Here is a 19153-nt window from a genome sequence, read left to right as displayed (position 1 = left end):
CTGCCCGGCGGGGGAGGCGGGGCCTCGAGCTGGGATTGGCTGGACCTCGGGGGCGGGGCGGAGCCGCGGCGACGCGCTGGGAAAGGCTAGGGCTGAGGGGGCCAGGCCGCAGCTGCGAGGCCCGGCACTACCTCGGTCTCGGGTCTGGAGTGGGAGTCGCAGGTGCAGGAGAGGGACGGGCAAGGGGCGCCTTTCTACTGCACTTTTTTTTGCATTCAGGAGATTGCCTAGCTGCAATCTAGAGAGGTTTGCATGAGCCTCGAGTCTGCCTGACAAGTGAGGAAATAAGGCCAAGAAGCGGGAAGGGTTGCCATCTGCTGGGCCACGCCACCTGCTAAGGGAAGGCCGGAACCAAGGCCTCGGGGGTCTGCGTTCCCAAGCCCGCTCGGTGGGCGTGGGGAGCAAGGGCCCTGCTCCGTTCCCTCGAGACTGCAGAAGGCTCTCTGAGGGGAGGAGCTAAGGACGCAGAGGAGGAGCCAAGTCCGCCTCAGGAGCGGGGACCCGATCCTCGGGAATAAAACGCAGAGCCCGGGAGGAACCCCGTCAGCCAGGCGGGCAGAAAGCTCCGGGAGCGGCCTCATGGAAGACAAGCAGATCCTGTGCGTGGGGCTAGTGGTGCTGGACATCATCAATGTAGTGGACAAGTACCCGGAGGAGGACACGGACAGCAGGTAGGGGCGCCCGGGCCCCCCGGACACCCCAGGGGCCACTGCAGCCCCACGTTTGAGCCCGAGAGCTCAGACCCCAGGTCCGCGGGGCCAGGGGCCCCGCAGTGAGAGTCCAGCCTCGGGAGCTGGTGTCCCGTCCCCTCCGCCCGGGAGGACCTAGGGAAGGAATTGAGGCCGTTAGTAATAAGGCCCAGGCTTTGGATAGCACTGTGTTCGCCAATTGCCGTTCCAGGAATCATTATCCACGTTTTACCCATAAGCAGGTAGTTGAAGAGATTTAACCAAGGGCACAGAGCTAGTAAGGTGCGCGACCAGCTTCTCTCTTTTTAACAAAAAGACGGCTGCACTTGCCTCTTACCAGCATTTACTTCTAATTTATCTACCACGTATATCTCATCTGTTTCTTAAATCTTGAGGGAGCTTACAATAAGTATGCAGTTAGACCGCAGGAACATTTAAAACCGTGGTATTTGAGCTTCACTCTAGCTTCAAGGCCTTGCTGGCACTGGAGGTGTATTTGGAGATGCCGTGGGTGGTGGATAGAGCTGGTTCACGTGCCATCACCAACGTGTTTCCCTGGCGCTAAATTCCAAAAGGAGTTTACCAGAAGTCCTTTTTACAAAACACAGCGTCTTTCTTGGTTGTCTGGTAAAAGTGGAAGAGTCGCTGGTTGGCTCTTATATTTACTCTTGATAAGAACCTCACCGTTAATCACTGCAGTCCCAAGAGGGCATTTCTGTGGGCTAGAATCTTTGGGTCCACCCAGCCCCGTCATATGCATTACACATAATTTCCTTACAGCAGCCAGTGGGCAGTATGGAAGGGTCAGTCGGATCCTCTCTTTATAGATGATGAAGCAGCTAAATATGTGGAGAAATTAAATAAGAATTGTAAGACCACATAGTTACTGAGTGGGCAGAGCAGTAGTTACAACGCCTACGAATCTAGTGTTCCGGGCCTCGGTTGTCTCCTGTGCTCCCTCTGCCCATCTCACGGAGTTGACCCTTTGCTTTGGGCTGCTTTGTTTGCCAGAGGTTAGAGCCCTTGCCAGGGGCACAGGGACAGTGGGGGAGGGGCACAAGGGGATGCTGCTCTGTAGACCTAGGCCCCCTACCAGGTCAAGCTGGCCCCAGGATGCAGTGCACGGTGAGGAGTTAGGCCTCCTCTCAAGAGAACAGTGTGGATCCCAGGACCGGAGGGCCCGGGGAGGAACCGGAGTGCCTGCTTTTCACAAGAGCTGCAGGCCCATTCCCTTTGAGCTTACTTAGGGGGAGAGGTTAGGATAAGGAGATCCTCGGGGCTCCCACCAGGACGAGCTCATTCTGAAGGTGGGCGCAAAGGAAGGCACCTCTCTAAAGAGACCCTTCCCATGTTCTCCATGCTCTCTGCTCCCAGGGTGTACCCCCCTCTCCCCCAGACCCATAGCTCTCCTCCTCTGCTGAGCAGAGCGCTTGCCCATAGGGCCTCTGTCTGTCATGTGCCTAGCCCACCCAGCCCACCTTCTGGACTCTGTTGTGCTTCCCAGATGGGCAAGCCCAAGTGGGGACCCAGGCCTTCCCAAGTGGGCACCTCAGCCCCATCTGTCCCAGACTCTCTGTGCTCCATGGGCAGCTGGGACTCTCAGGAGCTGCCACCTGGAACTTGGCCAGACCCCTGAGGAACGGCCCTGCCTCCCAGAGTCCAGGCCAAGAAGAGCCTTCCAGAAAGCATCCTCTTGCTCAGCAGAGCATTTCTGCACAGGAAGTTGGGTATTCGTGTGACTTTGAAGGATCTCCACAAAGCCAAAGTGTGTAACCTTTCTGTGAAACCTCATCCAAGCTGGGGCCTAACTACTTTCTATTCAGAAATATAGAGCGCATTGCAGTGGTTTAGGGAGTCAGGAAACCTGGGTTCTGACAGCAGCTTTGTCATGAAGTATTGGTGTGATCTGAGCAAGTCAAATCCCACTAGGCTCCCGCTTTCTAATCTGCATGAAAATTTCTCTAAAGCTCATAGCTTGAGTAATGTTTGACCTTTTACAAATTAGTATCTTTTCTTTTTTTTTTTAATTTTTATTTTTGAGAGCGAGAGAGAGACAGAGCATGAGCTGGAGAGGGACAGAGAGGGAGGGAGACACAGAATCCGAAGGAGACTCCAGGCTCTGAGCTGTCGGCGTAGAGCCTGACGTGGGGCTCGAACCCACAGACCATGAGTGGGATGCTCAACCAACTGAGCCACCCAGGCACCCCAATTAGTTTCCTTTCTAATACGATCACGGACACCTTTTCCCAAGGCTGAAGAGAACTACAGGGTTAAGTCTTGTGTGCCAAAATACCTTAGCCTAAAAATTGTTTCATTCCTTTCTTTCTTTTTTAAGATTATTTATTTTTGAGACAGAGAGAGACAGAGCATGAACGGGGGAGGGGGCTGAGAGAGAGGGAGACACAGAATCAGAAGCAGGCTCCAGGCTCTGAGCCATCAGCCCAGAGAGCCCGACGCGGGGCTTGAACTCACGGACCGCGAGATCGTGACCTGAGCTGAAGCCGGACGCTTAACCGACTGAGCCACCCAGGCACCCCTGTTTCATTTATTTCTTAATTAGTGGTTCTTCTTACTGTAAGAGGCCACAGTTATTCTTGTTTTTGGAACTGGAAGAATATAAATAACAGCCTGCACTGTTTACCTCCCAGTATTATTGGAGCACAATGAGAAATCGTTCCAGTGCTTTGACATGCATAAGTAATCATTTTTGTTGTTGAGAACAATGCAGTCCTTCAGGTATATCTCCAGTTAGTTTCCTCGGAGCACACCTTGAGTTAGGTTTCCAGCAAAGATAGAGAAAAACTGAGGAAAAAAAGGTAATTATGTGATGGGATGTTGTGTTAACAAGCCTTATTGTGGTAATCATTTTGCAATACGTGCGTATATCAAATCACCACATCGTATACCTTAAACTTATGGACTGTTATATGGCAATTATATTTCAATAAAACTGCAAAAAAAAAGGGGGGGAAATGGAGAAAAACTGGTCTTCATCCAATAATCTTTTTAACTTTTGACATTGCGTTTTTAAATCTTAAAAAAATTTTTTTTCCTAAGCTTATTTATTTTGAGAGAGAGGCAGTGCAAATGGGGGAGGGGCAGAGAGAAAGGGAGAGAGAGAATCCCAAGCAGGCTCAGCACTGCCAGCGCAGAGCCCGACATGGGGCTTGAACCCACGAAACTACGAGATTGTGACCTGAGCCGAAGCCAAGGACCGGATGTTTAACCGACTGAGCCACCCAGGTACCCCTTAACCTTGACATTGTAAAAGTTAGCTTTCCCTCCACATAACTCCTACACTGGTTACAGCGTACAGGTTTGCTCCCTGTCTTACTTATTTTGACCTGAGTTGTTACTGAAGCAGGCTCCCCAAGGACAGGAGTAGGTAGTGGATTTGACACCTTTGGGAAGAGGCTCTTGAGTTATCCAGCAATCAAGGTGGAGGCTGAAGGTCCCTCTGCCTGGGGGAGAGGTGGGTCATTGTAACTGAGGAGGAGGTCACCTGAGTTAGTGGAGCCCTCCTCTGAGATACCTGAAGGAGTGAAAATGGACAAATCAAGATGCTTTCTGAGGGAGGCCTCCCAGCTTTTACACGCCCCGGGGCCCTGCCCCAGGACTGCGTTAGGTCTTGCTTATCCTGGCATCAGCCTGCTGGAGCTGCAGGGACCCTCCCTGTGTTTTGCAGGTGCTTGTCCCAGAGATGGCAGCGTGGAGGCAACGCATCTAATTCCTGCACTGTCCTCTCCCTGCTTGGAGCCCCCTGTGCCTTCATGGGCTCGCTGGCCCCGGGCCATGTTGCCGAGTGAGTGGAGGAAGGAGCGGGCAGACTGCCTTGTAGAAGGAAGTCTTAACCCTGGGTGGGGGTGGGGGGCTGGGGGCAGGCTGTGAGAAACAGTTTGTGGCCACCAGAAATGGGTGGGAGGGGCAAGAGTGGGGCACCAGCATCCCAGACCCTCCCAAGCGTGGCTGTTTGCTGCTCGGGTGCTAACGCTCTCCTGTGAAAGCTTTTATTTCCACAGCCTGTTTCCCTGGCCACTGCCCAGAGCCTGCTCAGCTTCCTACCTTCTCCTTCCTTGCTTCCAACAGACTCTGCAATGGATGTGACTTTGCCCTTCTCAAGTCCCTAATCCTGGCTATGCTTGTGGCAGGAGGCAGCTAGGGACCTGCTGTCCCAACCCTCCCTCGGGGATGTCCAGCATCCATGGTCCTAGGGTTCAGGCCCACGGTTTCTTCCCCAGCTGAGGGGGCAGGGCCACTGCTGTGTCCCCGTGGTTCACTAAAGCAACAAGAGCAGCCGGCCGAGGACACCCTGAAGCCACGTGCTAAAGCTGGGCCCAGGCCCAGGCCTGCCAGCTCCCCGGCTGTGAGGCTGCAGCCCGTAGGTGGCCCGTACGCTTTCTCCATGTTGGCTGCTGTGGGGACCCAAGAGCCCTTTGACCCCCGGCCCCGCCAACTCAGCAAACGCTTATCAGGAGGTGAGGCCCACACTTTGCCCACTGTGGGCGCTAGGGCAGGCTGCCAGGTTGCTGGCCTGTGAAGCACAGCCCTTTGAACCCTGGTTTCATGGGGGTGCTGCCAGAGCCCAGCCCCCTGAGCTGTGGCCAGATTCTCTTCCTCGGTGATCCGGCACAAAACAAATCAGTGGGCAAGGGCCCGCCCTGTGAGGTGGCACAGAGGGACCTGGTGCCAATAGCTGGTCACTCGTCAACCTTCTTCAGTGGCTGTCTTCCTTCCTGTTCCTCTGGCTTAGGGTGGTAGACTCACCTTTCTGGAACAATAATGCCGTTAGGTAGGCCATTCCAAATTCTCCCCCTTTGTTCAGCAAGCATTTAATGAGCACCTACCACGTGCTAGGCACGGAGGGTGCAAAAAATCATTTGGAAAACCACCCCGTAGTTTGCATGCTTTGGAAGGATCCTACTATTTAAAGGATCTTTGAGGTGTACGATGAGGAATGATGCCCCAGCTTGATGCCTATATACAAATCTGTATTGTCCAGCCAGCGTGAGAAAGGCCAAGATGGTGGCTGGACCAGCGGTCACAGGACACTTTCCAGAGACGCTGCGGCCAGGAAGCGTGGGGGTGGCGCAGTCTCTCCCAGGGTCCACCTCCCACTCACTCTGATTAGAGGGGATTCTGGGGAAGAGTCCTGGACCAGGCCCCACGTCGAGGAGCATCAGGCACTGGGAGCCAGCTCACTGCCTGCGGGGTTCACCTTGCCACGAGAGGTGAGGGTGGTGGGTGGCCTCACCAAGGCAGCACCACTTCCTGGCTGGGCATCACGGAGGCAGCCGCGGACTGAGTGGAATCCCAGTAGCACTCAAGGGACTCCCGAGAGAAGAGTACCGTGAGGATGAGTGTGTAGAGGGCAGCTGGGGAGCGAAGTACCACCTTGGTAATTATCAGTCTGCCAAGGCTTTGCATGAGACAGACCACAGTGCTCTCACCTGCTTTGTTCAAACAGGGCACGTGCTCCAGGCCCCCAGATCTACCCCATCTGGGTTCACTGAGCACATCATTTCTGGCTTGAGTCAGACTGAAGGACAGGATCCGGGTTGGAGTTTACCTCAGCCAGGACCTAAAAGAACATCCCTTAGTGTTTCTGTCACTGAGTTCCAGGCTCTGTGCCCCTGCCTCTCCTGCCCCCTGGCACAGCCTCTGACAGCATGGTGATTCCCGGCTCCCTCCTAGCCCTCTCTGCTTGCAGCCGGAGTCCCTGCCGCCTCCCTCCACTCCCCAAACCCTTTGCAGCCGGAGTCCCTGCCACCTCCCTCCAGTCCCCAAACCCTTTGCAGCCGGAGTCCCTGCCACCTCCCTCCAGTCCCCAAACCCTGTCGAACTACACCTCCCCTGGGTTACTCCATCTCGGCAGTTTTGTCCTGGATGACCTCCGCCGCTATTCTGTGGACCTACGCTACACAGTGTTTCAGACCACGGGCTCTGTCCCCATCTCCACAGTCATCATCAACGAGGCCAGTGGTAGCCGCACCATCCTCCATGCCTACAGGTTTGTACGCCTGTCCGCACCTTGCCAGCTGCCGCCGCCGCCATCACCGAACTCCCGGAACGGGACCCTTCTTCTCAGAGAGGCACCCCTGCTCCGGCATCCCTCCTCAACACTGGGGGAGGCCCAGGCCACTCGTAGGCTCTAATTTGTGTCTCCTTGCCCTTCCCTTGGCTCGGGCTCCACCTCAAGCTTCCTGGTGGCCGACTTCAGGCAGCGGGGCGTGGATGTGTCTCAGGTGGCCTGGCAGGGCAGAGGGGAAACCCCATGCTCTTGCTGCATCGTCAACAACTGCAGTGGCTCCCGCACCATTGTGCTCTACGACACGTAAGGCCCCCCCGGCCTCGCCCTGGCACGGCCCACCAATCAGTTCCCTCCCTCGCCACCACGGGCATCCCAACTGCCTGCTCTCTGCCGCCTCTCTCTATACCAGAAATTGTCCTCATGCCAAACTGCTCAGTGATTTCTGAATTGTTTTCAATTAGGAGAGAAGTGAGGTGGGAAGAGATGTGCTTTGTTCTGCCTGGTGACTTGGCCTCGGTCACTACCAAGGATGGGCGGGCAGGCCTGCGCAAAACATAATTCGTGATGTAATTCCTCCGTAATTGGCCAATCAGCAGCCTGGGTATGGGTGTGGGGAAATTGTTCTGAGGAGCGGGGGACAGGAGGTGTGATTCAAACCATCTGAAGTCCTGAAGGGGACTCACTGGAATTTCCAGGGTCAGCCCCAGGGTTGCCAGCCTGCAGCATGGCACCAAGGAGCTGGGTTTGGGTGTTCAGAAGAGATGAGCCCACCGCGAAGCTCCCTGCGTAATGAAGCCAGGCCAAATGCCACACACAATTCACAGCTGTTGCTGAAGTAGAGGGAAGGGGAACATTGGGTCAGCAGATCAGGGGCATCTGATGCCATGTTAACTGGAGGGAGGGAATCCCTTTAAAGTCCCAAGCTGCTAGGGAGAGGCCCTGTGGGCCCAGACCCTTCTTGTCTCCCCTAGATTGCCTCCTGAAGAATCTCAGACATTTAGCTTACTAAGAATCTAGCATGTGCCAGGTACTATGTTAGGGCTGAGGTGGTCCACATCCAGCAGCCCTGGGGTTCAGGCTGTCCCTACTGCCCGGCATGACTACTGGACCTGGGGAAGAGGGGGCAATTATCCTCGGACAAGCTTTATGGCCAGTGGTCTCTGGGCTCAGTGTGTCGCAATGAATGAGTGGGCATATATGCTAGCAATGACCTTCACCTTGGTCAATCCTAGTATTCTGCCCATCAAGTAACAATCTGTAGCAACTTTGATCAAGGACACCACATGGGTATTCACAAGAAGGGAAGGAGGGGAGTTCCAAGGAGAAACGTTTGTTGCCCTCTGGCCTCAGTGTAGGGAGATCCACACACGTTACCTTCAACTGCAACAAGCTGGTGGGTTTGGACCCATCTACCAAATGGGGAAGCAGCCTCAGAAAGGCCCAGGTACTCAGCTAGTTAACTGGATAGATTCGGCTGCAGAGCGGGAGGAATATAGGTTAGGTGTAGCTCACTGGTCAAGGCGGACCCTTCCCAGGGCTCCACACCTAAGTCAGCCAAACAAAAACTCATCCTCAAGCACCAACCTTGACCTCGGAGTTGTAACACAGAGCCGCCGAACTTAGAAAGGTGGTGCTGTCGCGGCTGGGACGCCAGAAGTGAACAGGACCAGACCCAGAGCAGCCATAGCCTTTGTAGATCACCAGGGCATTGCATGCTGGGAGCTGTGTGCTGCTGGCAAGGCGGGGGATTTTGGGAATTGTAGTCCCTGGTGCTCTTAGAGTATTCTGGGAGATGTGGTCTCCAAGGCACTCAACTGGCCTCTTGTCACATGCTGCAGTTGAGTTTACCCTTAGAAAATATCACAGCCTCCAACACCCAAAGGGCATTCTAGCAAACTGCTTCTAATCCCCTGTCTGGATGGAACTGAGTGGGGCAAGGAGTGGTCAGGAGTTTAGCCTGGAATAGCCTATCCTGGAGCTGAGCCTCAGAAGCCTGTGCTGTAGAAGCCTGTGCTGTAGATGTAGTTTCTGGCCATGCTGCAGGCAGCACCAGGCAAAGGGGCCCCAGCAACCAGTTAGAGATCCCAGCCTTGGCTGACCTCACCATCATGCCTTTTCTGTCGTTTCTGTCCTATGACTTAGGAACCTGCCAGATGTGTCTGCTGCGGACTTTGACAAAGTTGATCTGACCCGGTTCAAGTGGATCCACATCGAGGCAAGTCCTGCCCTACCTGTGTTTTGAGGGGCTCAACGTGCCAGGTCCTCCACATATTTTGCCTTCTTAGTTTTTTTGAACCATGATGTACCTTAGAGATAAATGAATCCAACTACCCTCATCCCCTCTCCATTCTTCTTTGTGTTTTCAGGTAAGAAACTAAGGCCCAGAAAGATTGAGTGACTTACTCAAGGTCACACAGCAGGGTGTAGGCACCAGAAGCAGGATGCCGGCTCCAGGCAAAGGCCCATGCTTTCTGTGTTACAGACTGCCCACCTCCTCTAGACTCTGAGAAGTCCCAAGTTCTAATCCTAGCCTTGTGATTTAATTTACTGTAGGTCCTTAAGAAAGTCTTTTATTCTTTTGTCTCCTCCTCTGTGAAATGGGGGGGGGGGGGGCGGCTGGTTAATAAGGTCTCCAAGGTCCATGACTGCTCTAGAATTTTGAAACTTAGAATGGAGTTCCCGCCCCCTGCCTCCCCTCACCCGGAATTCCAGCAGGGAGGGAAGAATGAGCCAGATCAGCTGGGCACTGCCCAGCTGGTCCTGAGCTGCCCCGCCCCGCCCCGCCCCAGGGCCGGAATGCATCGGAACAGGTGCAGATGCTGCAGCGGATAGAACAGCACAATGCCAGGCAGCCTCCAGGTCAAAAGATCCGAGTGTCCGTGGAAGTGGAGAAGCCCCGAGAGGAGCTGTTCCAGCTGTTTGGCTATGGAGACGTGGTGAGTGGCCCACACAGCTTCCCCTTGCCACATCCTGCTAATTTGGTTCTTAAAGGGAGCCAAGCATTCCCTTGTTCTGCCTCCCACACCTGGAATGGCTTGGTGTCATTGGCAGGTGGGGGGCAAAGAGGCCCCCAGCTTTGGGCTCCCGTGCAGGCCTCAGCAGTGGCCACGGAGCAAAATTTCTCCGTCCCAGTGGGTGCATAGGTACGAGAGTAGCCAAGGTGGGGGGGCCACTAGAGCCAGCCTCGGAGCACCCTGCGCGGGAGCATCTCCTCCCTGGGCCTCCTCAGTCTCTCCTTCTGTCAAATGGAAGAATGGGACTGTTCTCCCAGGTGTCCTCCAACTCTGGGGTGGGTGGCAGGCTGTGGGGGCCACTGAGGGGTGAGGGAGGATGGGAGGGGACTTGCATAGGGTAAGTTTGGGCAGTTCTGGAATGGAGATGAAATCTGAGTGACAATCCTGGCATCATAGCCTGAGCTGGTTGGACCTCCACTCGGGTGGCACAAAGGTGCGGGTGCCTGAGCCACACCCTGGGTTTTTATTTGATTGGTGGGGGTGGAGCTCAGCTGAAGTATTTTTTAACAAAACTCTCTCTGGAAGTTCTAATGTGTAGCTGGCGTTGAGGAAGCTCTACAACCCTTGCCCCTTTGTTTTATAGGTGAAGAAACAACCCAGAGGGCATAGTTGCATTAAGAAAACAAAACAAAAACGCCCGCGAGAGCCAGAGGTGTAACGTGGCAGTGGTAGCTCTCACCGCCAGATGGCGCTCAAGGCTCGCTGTGGGTTTTCAATTGCAGGGACATTCGTTGCTCTAGAACAAATAAACCGGGGATTTTTGCGTCACAATTTACAGGGCTGTATTCTAGCATATCTAGAGCAAGTATGAAAACGCATCCCAGTGGGACAGCGAGATACTACGTTGGGGATTTAGGTGGCCACGTTGGAGGAGTGACATTGCACTATGGGGGCAACGCCAGGCTGCTGGTGGTGAGTGACTGAGCCAGGACTAGGGTGGAGGTAACCGTCAGCCTCTCTTCCACTGCCCACAGGTGTTTGTCAGCAAAGATGTGGCCAGGCACTTGGGGTTCCGGTCAGCAGTGGAGGCCCTGAGGGGCTTGTATGGTCGTGTGAGGAAAGGGTGAGCAGGGGAAAGCCAGGAAGAGGCCTTAGGTACGGAGCGTGAGTGAGCCTGGACACTGGGGGCCGCCCTGGGGAGGGGGGTGAGGCTGGGGGCCCGGTGGGCTGACAGCCCAGCTGAGTGGAGGGTCTTGCAGGGCTATGCTAGTCTGCGCCTGGGCTGAGGAGGGCGCTGATGCCCTGGGCCCTGACGGACAGCTGCTTCACTCGGATGCTTTCCCTCCACCCCGGGTGGTGGATACTCTGGGGGCCGGAGACACCTTCAACGCCTCAGTCATATTCAGCCTGTCCCAGGGTGAGTACCCCCCCGGCACGAGGCCCAGGGCTGAGGCCTGCCTCTGCCCGGAAGACCGAGCTCATCTAGCTATTTGTCTCTCCAGGGAAGAGTATGCAGGAGGCTTTGAGATTTGGCTGCCAGGTGGCCGGCAAGAAGTGTGGCCTGCAGGGCTTTGATGGCATTGTGTGAATGCCCGATGGTGGCGGTTGCTGGCTTACACTACCCCCCTCCTTGGAGGCTGGCATCACCAGCCACCGTTGCCTTCTCCCCTCCATCCAGCCTGGCACATGGGCTGCCCTGCTCCCTGGGCGGATGCAGACCGAGGGAGGGTTCCGCCTGTGTCCTGTGTCTCTCTCACACTGCTGAGCCACACAGGAAATAAATCTGCCCCAAAGCCAGCTTCCTTCTGCCAGTCTGTTTGTCCTTGATTCCTGAACTGCTCTGGCTGGGGACTCCAGAGGCTTTGATACTACAGCCCTTCACCCTCTTCTTCTCTAGTCCCCAAATTAACCTCCTTGCCGAGGCCCAGAGGAGGGGCTGCCTACACCAGAGCAGCAGGGAAGTACCCAGGACTTGCCTCCAGCTGTGCCCTTGGTGGTGGCCCAGCCGGTCTGGTGAGGAGGAGCCACAGGGGGTGGGTAGAGACCGTGAGGCTTCCTGGCTGAGGGCAGGGGGACACTTCTGTCCTTGTGCCCCAGGGAACCTTCCAAACAATACGCCCATTTGAAAATCTCTGGGCCCCTGGGCTGTCACAAGACTCCAGTCTTAAGGCTCCAGGACTGTCCACAAGGTTGAGCCAAGCTGATGGGCCAATGGGCAGGGAGCCTACTCTGGTTTGGTGGTGCCTTCACAATCTAAAAATATCGCCCCCCCCCCCCCCCCCCCCCCCCCCCCGTGACTGTCCCAGAACCAACAAGCCCCACCCTTAGAGCCGCCCTGTAGTTAAGGCTGTGCTTCAGCCACAAATGTGCCCCAGGATACAGTTGCTGTCCCGGAGGAAGACGGGGCCTGAGGGCATATTGGAATTAGCCTATTTTTTATAAGCTTCATAGGGGAGTTGGGGCAGGGTGTGTGAGGCCACAGAATGTGATACAGAGCCTGGGCTTTGCAGTCTGACACACGTGAATCCAAATCGGCCACTTAACTAGCAGTGTCACCTTGGGTGTATTACTGAATGCCGTCTTCCTCAGTTTCCTCATCTGTCAAATGGAGCTAATTCTGCCTGGTCATAGAATTATTGTGAGGGTACAGACAACATATAAAATGTCCAGCATGATGGCTGGTACGGACCAGGCTCTCAATAAATGGCAGTTCTTAATATTTGGGGGTGGGCACATACAGGGTGGTGGGGAAGACCTGCTCGGAGCTGCAGGAGGCTTCTGGGTATCTGAACACCCGGTGGGGGGGGGGGGGGGGGGGGGCGGAGGGGGGAAGGGGAGCACTCGGGCCCCAGGGAGAGTCTGTGCTCTCTTCCCCGGCTTGTCTGCAGCCGGCCGGGCCCTACTGCTGCAGCCTGCTTGCCGGGCACTGTCCAGGAACACTGGGAAAGCCGAAGCCCCTCCGAGAGGCCCTCCCGGTCCCCAACCCCCTGTGTCCCTGAGATCAGGCAGGCTAGACCTGTAGGTAGACGGCCTGAGTGGATGAATTCATTCAGTTTTTTATTGGCTGTCTGGGCCCTAAAGCTGCCCCTCAACTTAGGGTCTCCCTGAGCTGCACAGAAAGACCTGTCCCTACTGGGGCCAGGAAGTGGACAAAGAGGCGGTCCTCGTCGCAGCACGTGCGCACACACACACACGCACACGACTCTCCGGGGCTTATGTTCTGGTACTGAGACTTCTAGGGAGGCAAACTTGTGACCTCAAGATTTATATCTCATCATTCTCCAGTTGAACAGCATGAACTTCAAAGTCATTTGGGGTGTCCTTCGACTCCAGTGTTTCCCCTGGAAGCTCCTCTGCTTCCTTTCCAGTATCCCTGGCCTCTGCCTGTCCTATAGCCTCCGCTCCAGGGGCTGGGGCTTCTCTTTCAGCCTCTGCCTGTCCCCCAGCCTCCTGTACAGGCTCCAAGGACTCCCTTCTGGCCTCTACCTGTCCCCCATCTTCTCCTCTAGGACCCAGGGCTTCCTGCGTTTCTGGTCTTGATGGGCTTTTAGCTACCAGGGACTGCCTCCCAACATCTTGTGGCTCCAGAGGCTCTTTGGGCTCTGTGTGGCTTGGGGCCTCTCCTGGGAAGTTGATGAGCTCTGCAGGGGTCATGAGCCCATCCCCATTCAGGTCCTGGGTCTCGAGCACCTTGTCCACTACCAGGATCACCTGTGGAAGCACACAGTTGCCGTGGCGTCTACAGTGAACGGAGGTGTTCCCAGAAGCCCTGACCCTCCCAACACCTTCCTACGTCCCTGCCAGGCAGTGCTTTGAGCATTTCTTTTATGGTCGATTCACCAAAAGAGTCATGATGAAAAAACCCGAAGTCCCAAGAAGCGGCGTCTCCTTCGTGGGGGAGAAGGGGCCCCCCAGCCGGCAGGGCTTACCGGGTTGGCAATAGGAAAATCAGCAGCTCCAGGGGCCAGAGCTGCGGTCAACATGGACAGCAGTTCCAGGCCATCCAGCTGTCCACTCTGGTCATAGTCGTGGAGGGCAAAGAGGTAGAGGAGAACTAAGGGGGAGAAAGAGGCTACATCAGAAGGGGCACCAGGGACAGACGGAGGAGGCAGGGGGCACCCGACGGCCTGGGGTCAGTCCCGACTCTGCTGCCCTAAGCCCCCCACCCGCCGGCCCCACGGCCCAGGCCCTCACCCTGCTCCCGGCTCATGTGTTGCGGCTCCTCTTCCATCTTCTCCAGCCCCTGTAGGTAGTTCTGCAGAAGCCTGGTGGGAACACGGGAAGTAAGCCCCAGAGAGGCCGGTCTGCAGACCCAGGCCTGCCCCCCAGACCAGCCCACTCACCGGAGCTGCTCCTGGCCTGGCTGGAAGGGGTTGGGCAAGGGCTGCTGCTGCAGGTCAGGATCCAGCCTGGAGGAGGGAGAGAAGGGCCGGCCTTGCAAAGAGCCTCTCACAGGATGCAGCCGACCGGCCTTCCACCCTCAAGCTCTTTGTAGGGTTCTCTCCCCAGACCCGAAGGGCATTGTTCTCTCAAATTCCCAAAAACCTGGTGGGGAGGGGGCCCTCCTGGTCTCAGAAGCAGAACCTTACTCCCTCCGACTATTCTTTTTGCAGATTCCTAACTTAGATGCTAAGTGAAAACCCAAATAAAGCATCTGGTTAGAGGCCAGATGAGGCCACACCTAGTGGATACAAGTTGGAGATCCAGGAAAACAGTGAGCGGGTGGCGGACCACATGGATTGTGGTCACCCTTCTACTTTGGTGCCAGGCCCCAAGGGGCAGGTCTCTGGCTCAGCCCCGAGGCACTGCCCAGTTTTACACAGACCCGATTTGCTCCACAAATCCACAGACTGGATTCTTTTTTCCAAGCTGAGGGCATTTATGTTGGTTTTGGAGTTTGAACCTACTCAGGGTCTCTTTCTCAGTCCTTAAAGCTCACGGTTTGCTCCCAGTTCTGGACAGGGCTACCTGTTTGCCCAAATCAGTCCGGACCTGTGAAGCCAGACTGTTGGCAGGAGCCACTGTAGTGGCCTTTGTCACCGCTGCCAGTCTCGCTGCTGCTCCTGGATCTGTCCCTCCACCCCACCCAGCACATCTACTGTGTAGCATTCATACCAAAAACCTTGACAAAGGATGCTCGCGCAAAATAGAAATGGTCTGCTAATGATCTTGATGTCATCGGCATTCCCACTATAAGGTCTTGCTAAGAGGACCGCAGCCCCTTGCTTGGCCCACAGCTTCCACCTCATGCTTCACACCCCGTGGGAACGGAGCTCCTGGATCCCAGACACACTGACCCCAGCAAACGCGTACTGAATGCCCACCCTGCGAGGGGTGCTCTAACTGGCTTAGAGGCTGCAGTACCCGGGCAGGGAGCGGGGCTCAGATACAGAGATCAGGGAGCACAAAGCCCCATCTCCCGCCTCCCAGAGGGGCCCACCACACCCTCAGATTCCCCAGAGACTGTCCCCGTCCCAGCCCACGGCCCTGCCCTCTGAATCCCCTTACCTCACGGTTCCGTCCTTGGGAGCGGCCTGACCCAAGGGCAGCAGCAGCACTAACACTCTCACTGTCAAAGGTAACATCCTGGAACTGAACTAGGAACAGAGGTAGGGAGTCAAGGGGAAGGGGTGGAGGGTCGGTGGGCTAGACAGGATCACCTTCTCTCCCTGCCCCCACCTGCAACCCAGGTGACAGGACTCCTGCTCAGGGCAGAGGCACAGACATCAGGGATCCCCTGTGGAATTCATTCAAAATGAATCTTACTCCAGACCCCAGGTGGAAGGCGCCTAAAGCAGACCTGCTGTGGTGGAAGCAGCAGTTAGGGCAGGAGCCCCTCCCCACACCCAGCTCCCTCTCCCCCCACCAGCCTCCCTGAGGTGCTCGGAGAAGTGCAATTTCAGTACATCTAATCCAGTCCAGTCACTCATTTTGCAGATGGAAACTAGCTCAGAGAGGTTAAGAAAAAGGCCAAATCAGAAATGCATAGGGGTACAAAAAGACGAAGACTCGCACAGAGTAAGACTGTTAGTTTGTATTTATTAAAACTCACCCAAGAACAAATCAATAAAGGCTCAGTCTCCTTGCAACAGATCTAAACTCACATAGGGACGGAAACAAATCAGGGTCAAACCAACAGTGGCCCCAGGAACTATTTACTAAATGCAGTTAGGAAATCCCAATATAAAGAAAAAAAAAAACTTTCCTTTGGACCTACTTTCTGTAAGCTCCCTGGCAACACAATCGGTTATATGAAAACAAACAGAGGAAGGATCGATCAAAAGCACAGAACATGGAGCTTTCTGATTACTCCCAGGTGCATGTACATATCATATGAATTTCTGAGGAAGCGCACACCCACCACAGCTGAGGCCTGAGACCCTAGTCCCACTTCTAGGAAGACCAATCGCCAGGTGCTTGACAAATCACCTGGGCGGAGGACCAGGAACCCTCTGAAACCCTCTGCACCCTCTGAAATGCCATTCTGGCTAGCACTGGATTTTCCTGGAGAAACGTTTCATGAGATTCTCAAAGCGCTCCATGATTCTAACAAGGTTCAGAAGCACTGCAAGGTTGGACATCGACTTCCTAAGAGATGTGGGGTAGAGCAGGTGAGCATCCGGCCAACGGGAAGACACTTATGGGAGCCTGGCTGCAGTTGCGCAAGCAGAACTGCCTTGAGGAAGAAGCAGCAAAACATGGGCATCTACAAGAAGGTAAAGCAACTGAGAGGCACGGGAGCCGTCTTTAGTCTTCTCTGCATACGTGGCCCCTACAAATATCATGAGTCGACATAGTTTATTGGCGTCCATAATCCCCAGTGGCCAAACACGAACACTGGCTGGCAACACAGATGCTTGAGCTTCAGTTGTCCCCAAAAGAGAAGACACGTCTTGGGTCCATCCAAGGGAGGTAGTTGGGACTGAGATCTCCATATCAACTGCGGGCCCTCAGGGGTCTGGATACACCTCAGTGAAAGGGTTGTCTAGAAGAATATCCAGATCTCTATGTCGGAGACTATGATTGTAAATGTTCAAAGAAAGTAACTCCAAAGTTGGATAAAAATAGTATTTTTTCAAATGCATCGAGTTGGCAAGAAAGTAAGAAATTCTGAGTGCAAAAGCACAGTGAAAACGGTCATCCTGGGGGGAAGTGAGCTTGAAATCAGCTTTGCCTTAAAAGTGTCTGCCAAACCAAATCCAGGTGAATTTGCACTATCAATCTGAGTGCTTTGTGCAACAGAGGAGCCCAGAGATAAGGTCTGGACCCACCCATCGTGAGGAGACTGATAGGAGATCCCCTACGGAAAGTTGGGATTCAAACAGCCTGACTCAATCTAAGGGTGAACGAAAAGTAAATGTGTCACAAAGAAGGGCAGCACAAATCTTGCCAGTCTTGACCTTGGTGCTGGGTAGAAGGGATAAAGTCTTCCCTCAGAATTTGTAACAAGCCTGCTCTAATGTGGGTTCAGGACCTGAATTAATGCTATCTCTGTGGTTCAAAAACCTAAAGCAGATCATTTATATTTTAAGTGGTACCTGGTTGCTGGTACCTCCAGTTGACTAGCAGAGGAAATTATATATCTTGTCCACGAAACACAACTCCAATCCCAGCTCAAAGAAATTCCGAGTATCGGTGAGCATGACCTTACAGCCAGAAAGTCATAAACGTACAAGGAAATAAGACACTGTGCATGAGAGCCAGCTAACCAATAACGGGTGAACCCAGACTTGCAAAAATTAAAGACATTGGAATTATCATACAGAGAATATAAGGTATATTTAATATGTTTCAAGAAACCAAAGAGAAGTTTGAAACTATGCAGAAGGAATATGAACATAAAAATGACCAAGAAGATTTGAAGAAGAAACAAACATAACTTACACAAATACAAAGAAAAGGTTGATTTTAAAATGCAATGGGTGGGGTGCCTGGGTGGCTCAGTCGGTTAAGCGTCTGACTTCAGCTGGGGTCATGATCTCACGGTTCATGAGTTCGAGCCCCATGTCAGGCTCTGAGCCTGGAGCCTGCTTCGGATTCTGAGTCTCTCTCTGTGTCTCTCTCTTTCTCTGCCCCTCCCCCACAGGCACTCTCTTTCAAAATAAATAAATAACTTTTTTTAAAAAAAGCAGTCAGAAAGAAAAGGTAAATACCCCAGAAGGAAGAATAATTAGACTGACAGCTGATTTCTCAACAGCAAGAGTGATTGCCAGATTACAGTAGTATCTTAATACATTGAGAAAGGCAGGGGGAAGGGGGTCGGGGTGGGGAGCGGAGGTGGGGAGATTGCCATTCTAGAACTCCAGTCTCAGCAAAATTATCTTTCAAGAATGAGGTGAAATAAAAATAATTTCAATAAACAACAAATTAGAGAATATGCCACCAACATTCCTCCAGTAAAGGAAATTCTAAGGGATCTGTTTCAGGAAAAAGGGAAGTGATCCCCAAAGGATTTGAAATGCAGGGGAAAATGGTGAGCAGAAAAGAAATCAGAAAGTATTTGGGAAAATATAAACAAACATAGATTGACAACTATGTTAATACAGGGGGCAGAAAAGGTGGCCTGAGCTACAATATCAGACAACATTAAGATGTAAGGTGCAGACGGTTGTTTGGGGAGAAAGACATACTGAGCAACTTTGTTAAATACGCATGTAAAAGTTTTAAGGATAACCACTAAAAAAATAGAAATGGAATGCATGACCTCAAACCACCAGAGGAAAAAATGAATGGAATTTAAAAAAAAAATCAATTCAAAGAAAGGCATTACAAGAGAAAAAAACTAAAAAAAAATTTAAAAAGGAAAGGCAAGTAGAAGGGCGCCTGGGTGGCTCAGTCAAGCATCCAACTCTTGATTTCACCTCAGGTCACGATCTCACGGTCTTGAGACTGAGCCCAGTGCTGGGATCTGTGCTGGGTATGGAGCCTGCTTAGGATTCTCTCTCCCTCTGCCCCTCCCCTGCTTGCACACGCATCGGCACTCTCTCTCTCTCTCAAAAAAAAAAAAAAAAAAAAAAAAAAGCAATAATAGACAAAAGAAAGCTACTATAGCTTTATTGACTAGACTTTAACGCATGATTATAAATAAAAGAATGTCATTAAAAAATTCATAAAACTTGAATCCCATAGGAGGATAACATAATTCTGAACTTGTATGTGTCTAATAACATAACCTCAGAACATCCAAAATAAAAACTGGCATAACACTACACATCTATTAGAATTGCCAAAATCCAGACAAAATCCAGAACACTGGCAACACCAAATGCTGGCAAGGATGTGAAGCAGCAGGAACTCTCATTCCTGGCTGGGGGAATGCAAAATGGCACAGCCACTTTGGGAGACACTTGGGCAGTTTCATATAAAGCTAACCATATTCTTACCACACAATCTAGCAATTGCACTCCTTCACATTTAGTGAAAGGAGCTGAAAAATTATGTCCGCACAAAAACCTGCACACAGATGTTTATAGCAGTTTTAT

The 19153-nt window shown here is 53.2% G+C and overlaps 2 protein-coding genes and 1 long non-coding RNA gene across 9 annotated transcripts in view; 1 reads left to right on the top strand and 2 right to left on the bottom strand.

Moving 5' to 3' along the window:
• The first annotated feature begins 80 nt into the window (after positions 1 to 80).
• Positions 81 to 11819, top strand: KHK (ketohexokinase). 4 transcript variants are annotated; one of them, XM_015540550.2, is made up of 9 exons: positions 81 to 671; positions 4375 to 4491; positions 6562 to 6696; positions 6886 to 7020; positions 8860 to 8932; positions 9507 to 9653; positions 10706 to 10794; positions 10931 to 11088; positions 11174 to 11819. In XM_015540550.2, the coding sequence occupies exons 1-9, from the start codon at positions 580 to 582 to the stop codon at positions 11257 to 11259; spliced, it is 1032 nt and encodes a 343-aa protein (XP_015396036.1). In that variant the 5' UTR covers positions 81 to 579; the 3' UTR covers positions 11260 to 11819. The 4 variants fall into 4 exon arrangements, with proteins under 4 accessions (XP_015396036.1, XP_007088976.1, XP_007088975.1 ...); XM_007088914.2 differs by lacking the exon at positions 6562 to 6696 and having other exon boundaries at positions 11174 to 11816; XM_007088913.2 differs by lacking the exon at positions 6886 to 7020 and having other exon boundaries at positions 11174 to 11816.
• LOC122237416 lies at positions 3877 to 8384 on the bottom strand. Of its 2 annotated transcripts, XR_006215964.1 has the most exons (5): positions 8302 to 8384; positions 8092 to 8191; positions 6717 to 6936; positions 6137 to 6267; positions 3877 to 4221 (listed from the first exon to the last, which is right to left on the bottom strand). It is a non-coding gene; the product is annotated as an uncharacterized LOC122237416 (long non-coding RNA). The 2 variants fall into 2 exon arrangements; XR_006215963.1 differs by lacking the exon at positions 3877 to 4221 and having other exon boundaries at positions 6043 to 6267.
• Positions 11820 to 12920: 1101 nt separating the features above from the next.
• CGREF1 (cell growth regulator with EF-hand domain 1) overlaps positions 12921 to 19153 on the bottom strand; it is an 18103-nt gene continuing 11870 nt past the window's right edge. For 2 of the 3 annotated variants that reach the window (XM_042982303.1, XM_042982302.1), the window contains exons 2-6: positions 15180 to 15268; positions 14015 to 14080; positions 13866 to 13936; positions 13601 to 13725; positions 12921 to 13382 (exon numbers count right to left, since the gene is read on the bottom strand). In XM_042982303.1, coding sequence (XP_042838237.1) covers positions 12936 to 13382; positions 13601 to 13725; positions 13866 to 13936; positions 14015 to 14080; positions 15180 to 15256 — 786 coding nt within the window. In that variant the 5' untranslated portion in view covers positions 15257 to 15268 and the 3' untranslated portion in view covers positions 12921 to 12935. The remainder of the gene's footprint in view (positions 13383 to 13600; positions 13726 to 13865; positions 13937 to 14014; positions 14081 to 15179; positions 15269 to 19153) is intronic. The other variant, XM_042982304.1, reaches the window with a different exon arrangement.

The sequence above is a fragment of the Panthera tigris genome, chromosome A3 (assembly GCF_018350195.1).
Source record: "Panthera tigris isolate Pti1 chromosome A3, P.tigris_Pti1_mat1.1, whole genome shotgun sequence".
Classification (NCBI taxonomy): Eukaryota; Metazoa; Chordata; class Mammalia; order Carnivora; family Felidae; genus Panthera; species Panthera tigris.
The sequence above is the reverse complement of the archived record's forward strand: the minus strand, read 5'-3'. Positions and strand labels throughout refer to the sequence as shown.

Coding starts and splice junctions, on each gene's coding strand:
- KHK (XM_015540550.2), top strand. CDS start 580: ATGGAAGACAAGCAGATCCTGTGCGTGGGGCTAGTGGTGCTGGACATC. Junction 4,492..6,561: donor GCCCCGGGCCATGTTGCCGA/GTGAGTGGAGGA, acceptor CCATCTCGGCAG/TTTTGTCCTGGATGACCTCC. Junction 11,089..11,173: donor CATATTCAGCCTGTCCCAGG/GTGAGTACCCCC, acceptor TTGTCTCTCCAG/GGAAGAGTATGCAGGAGGCT.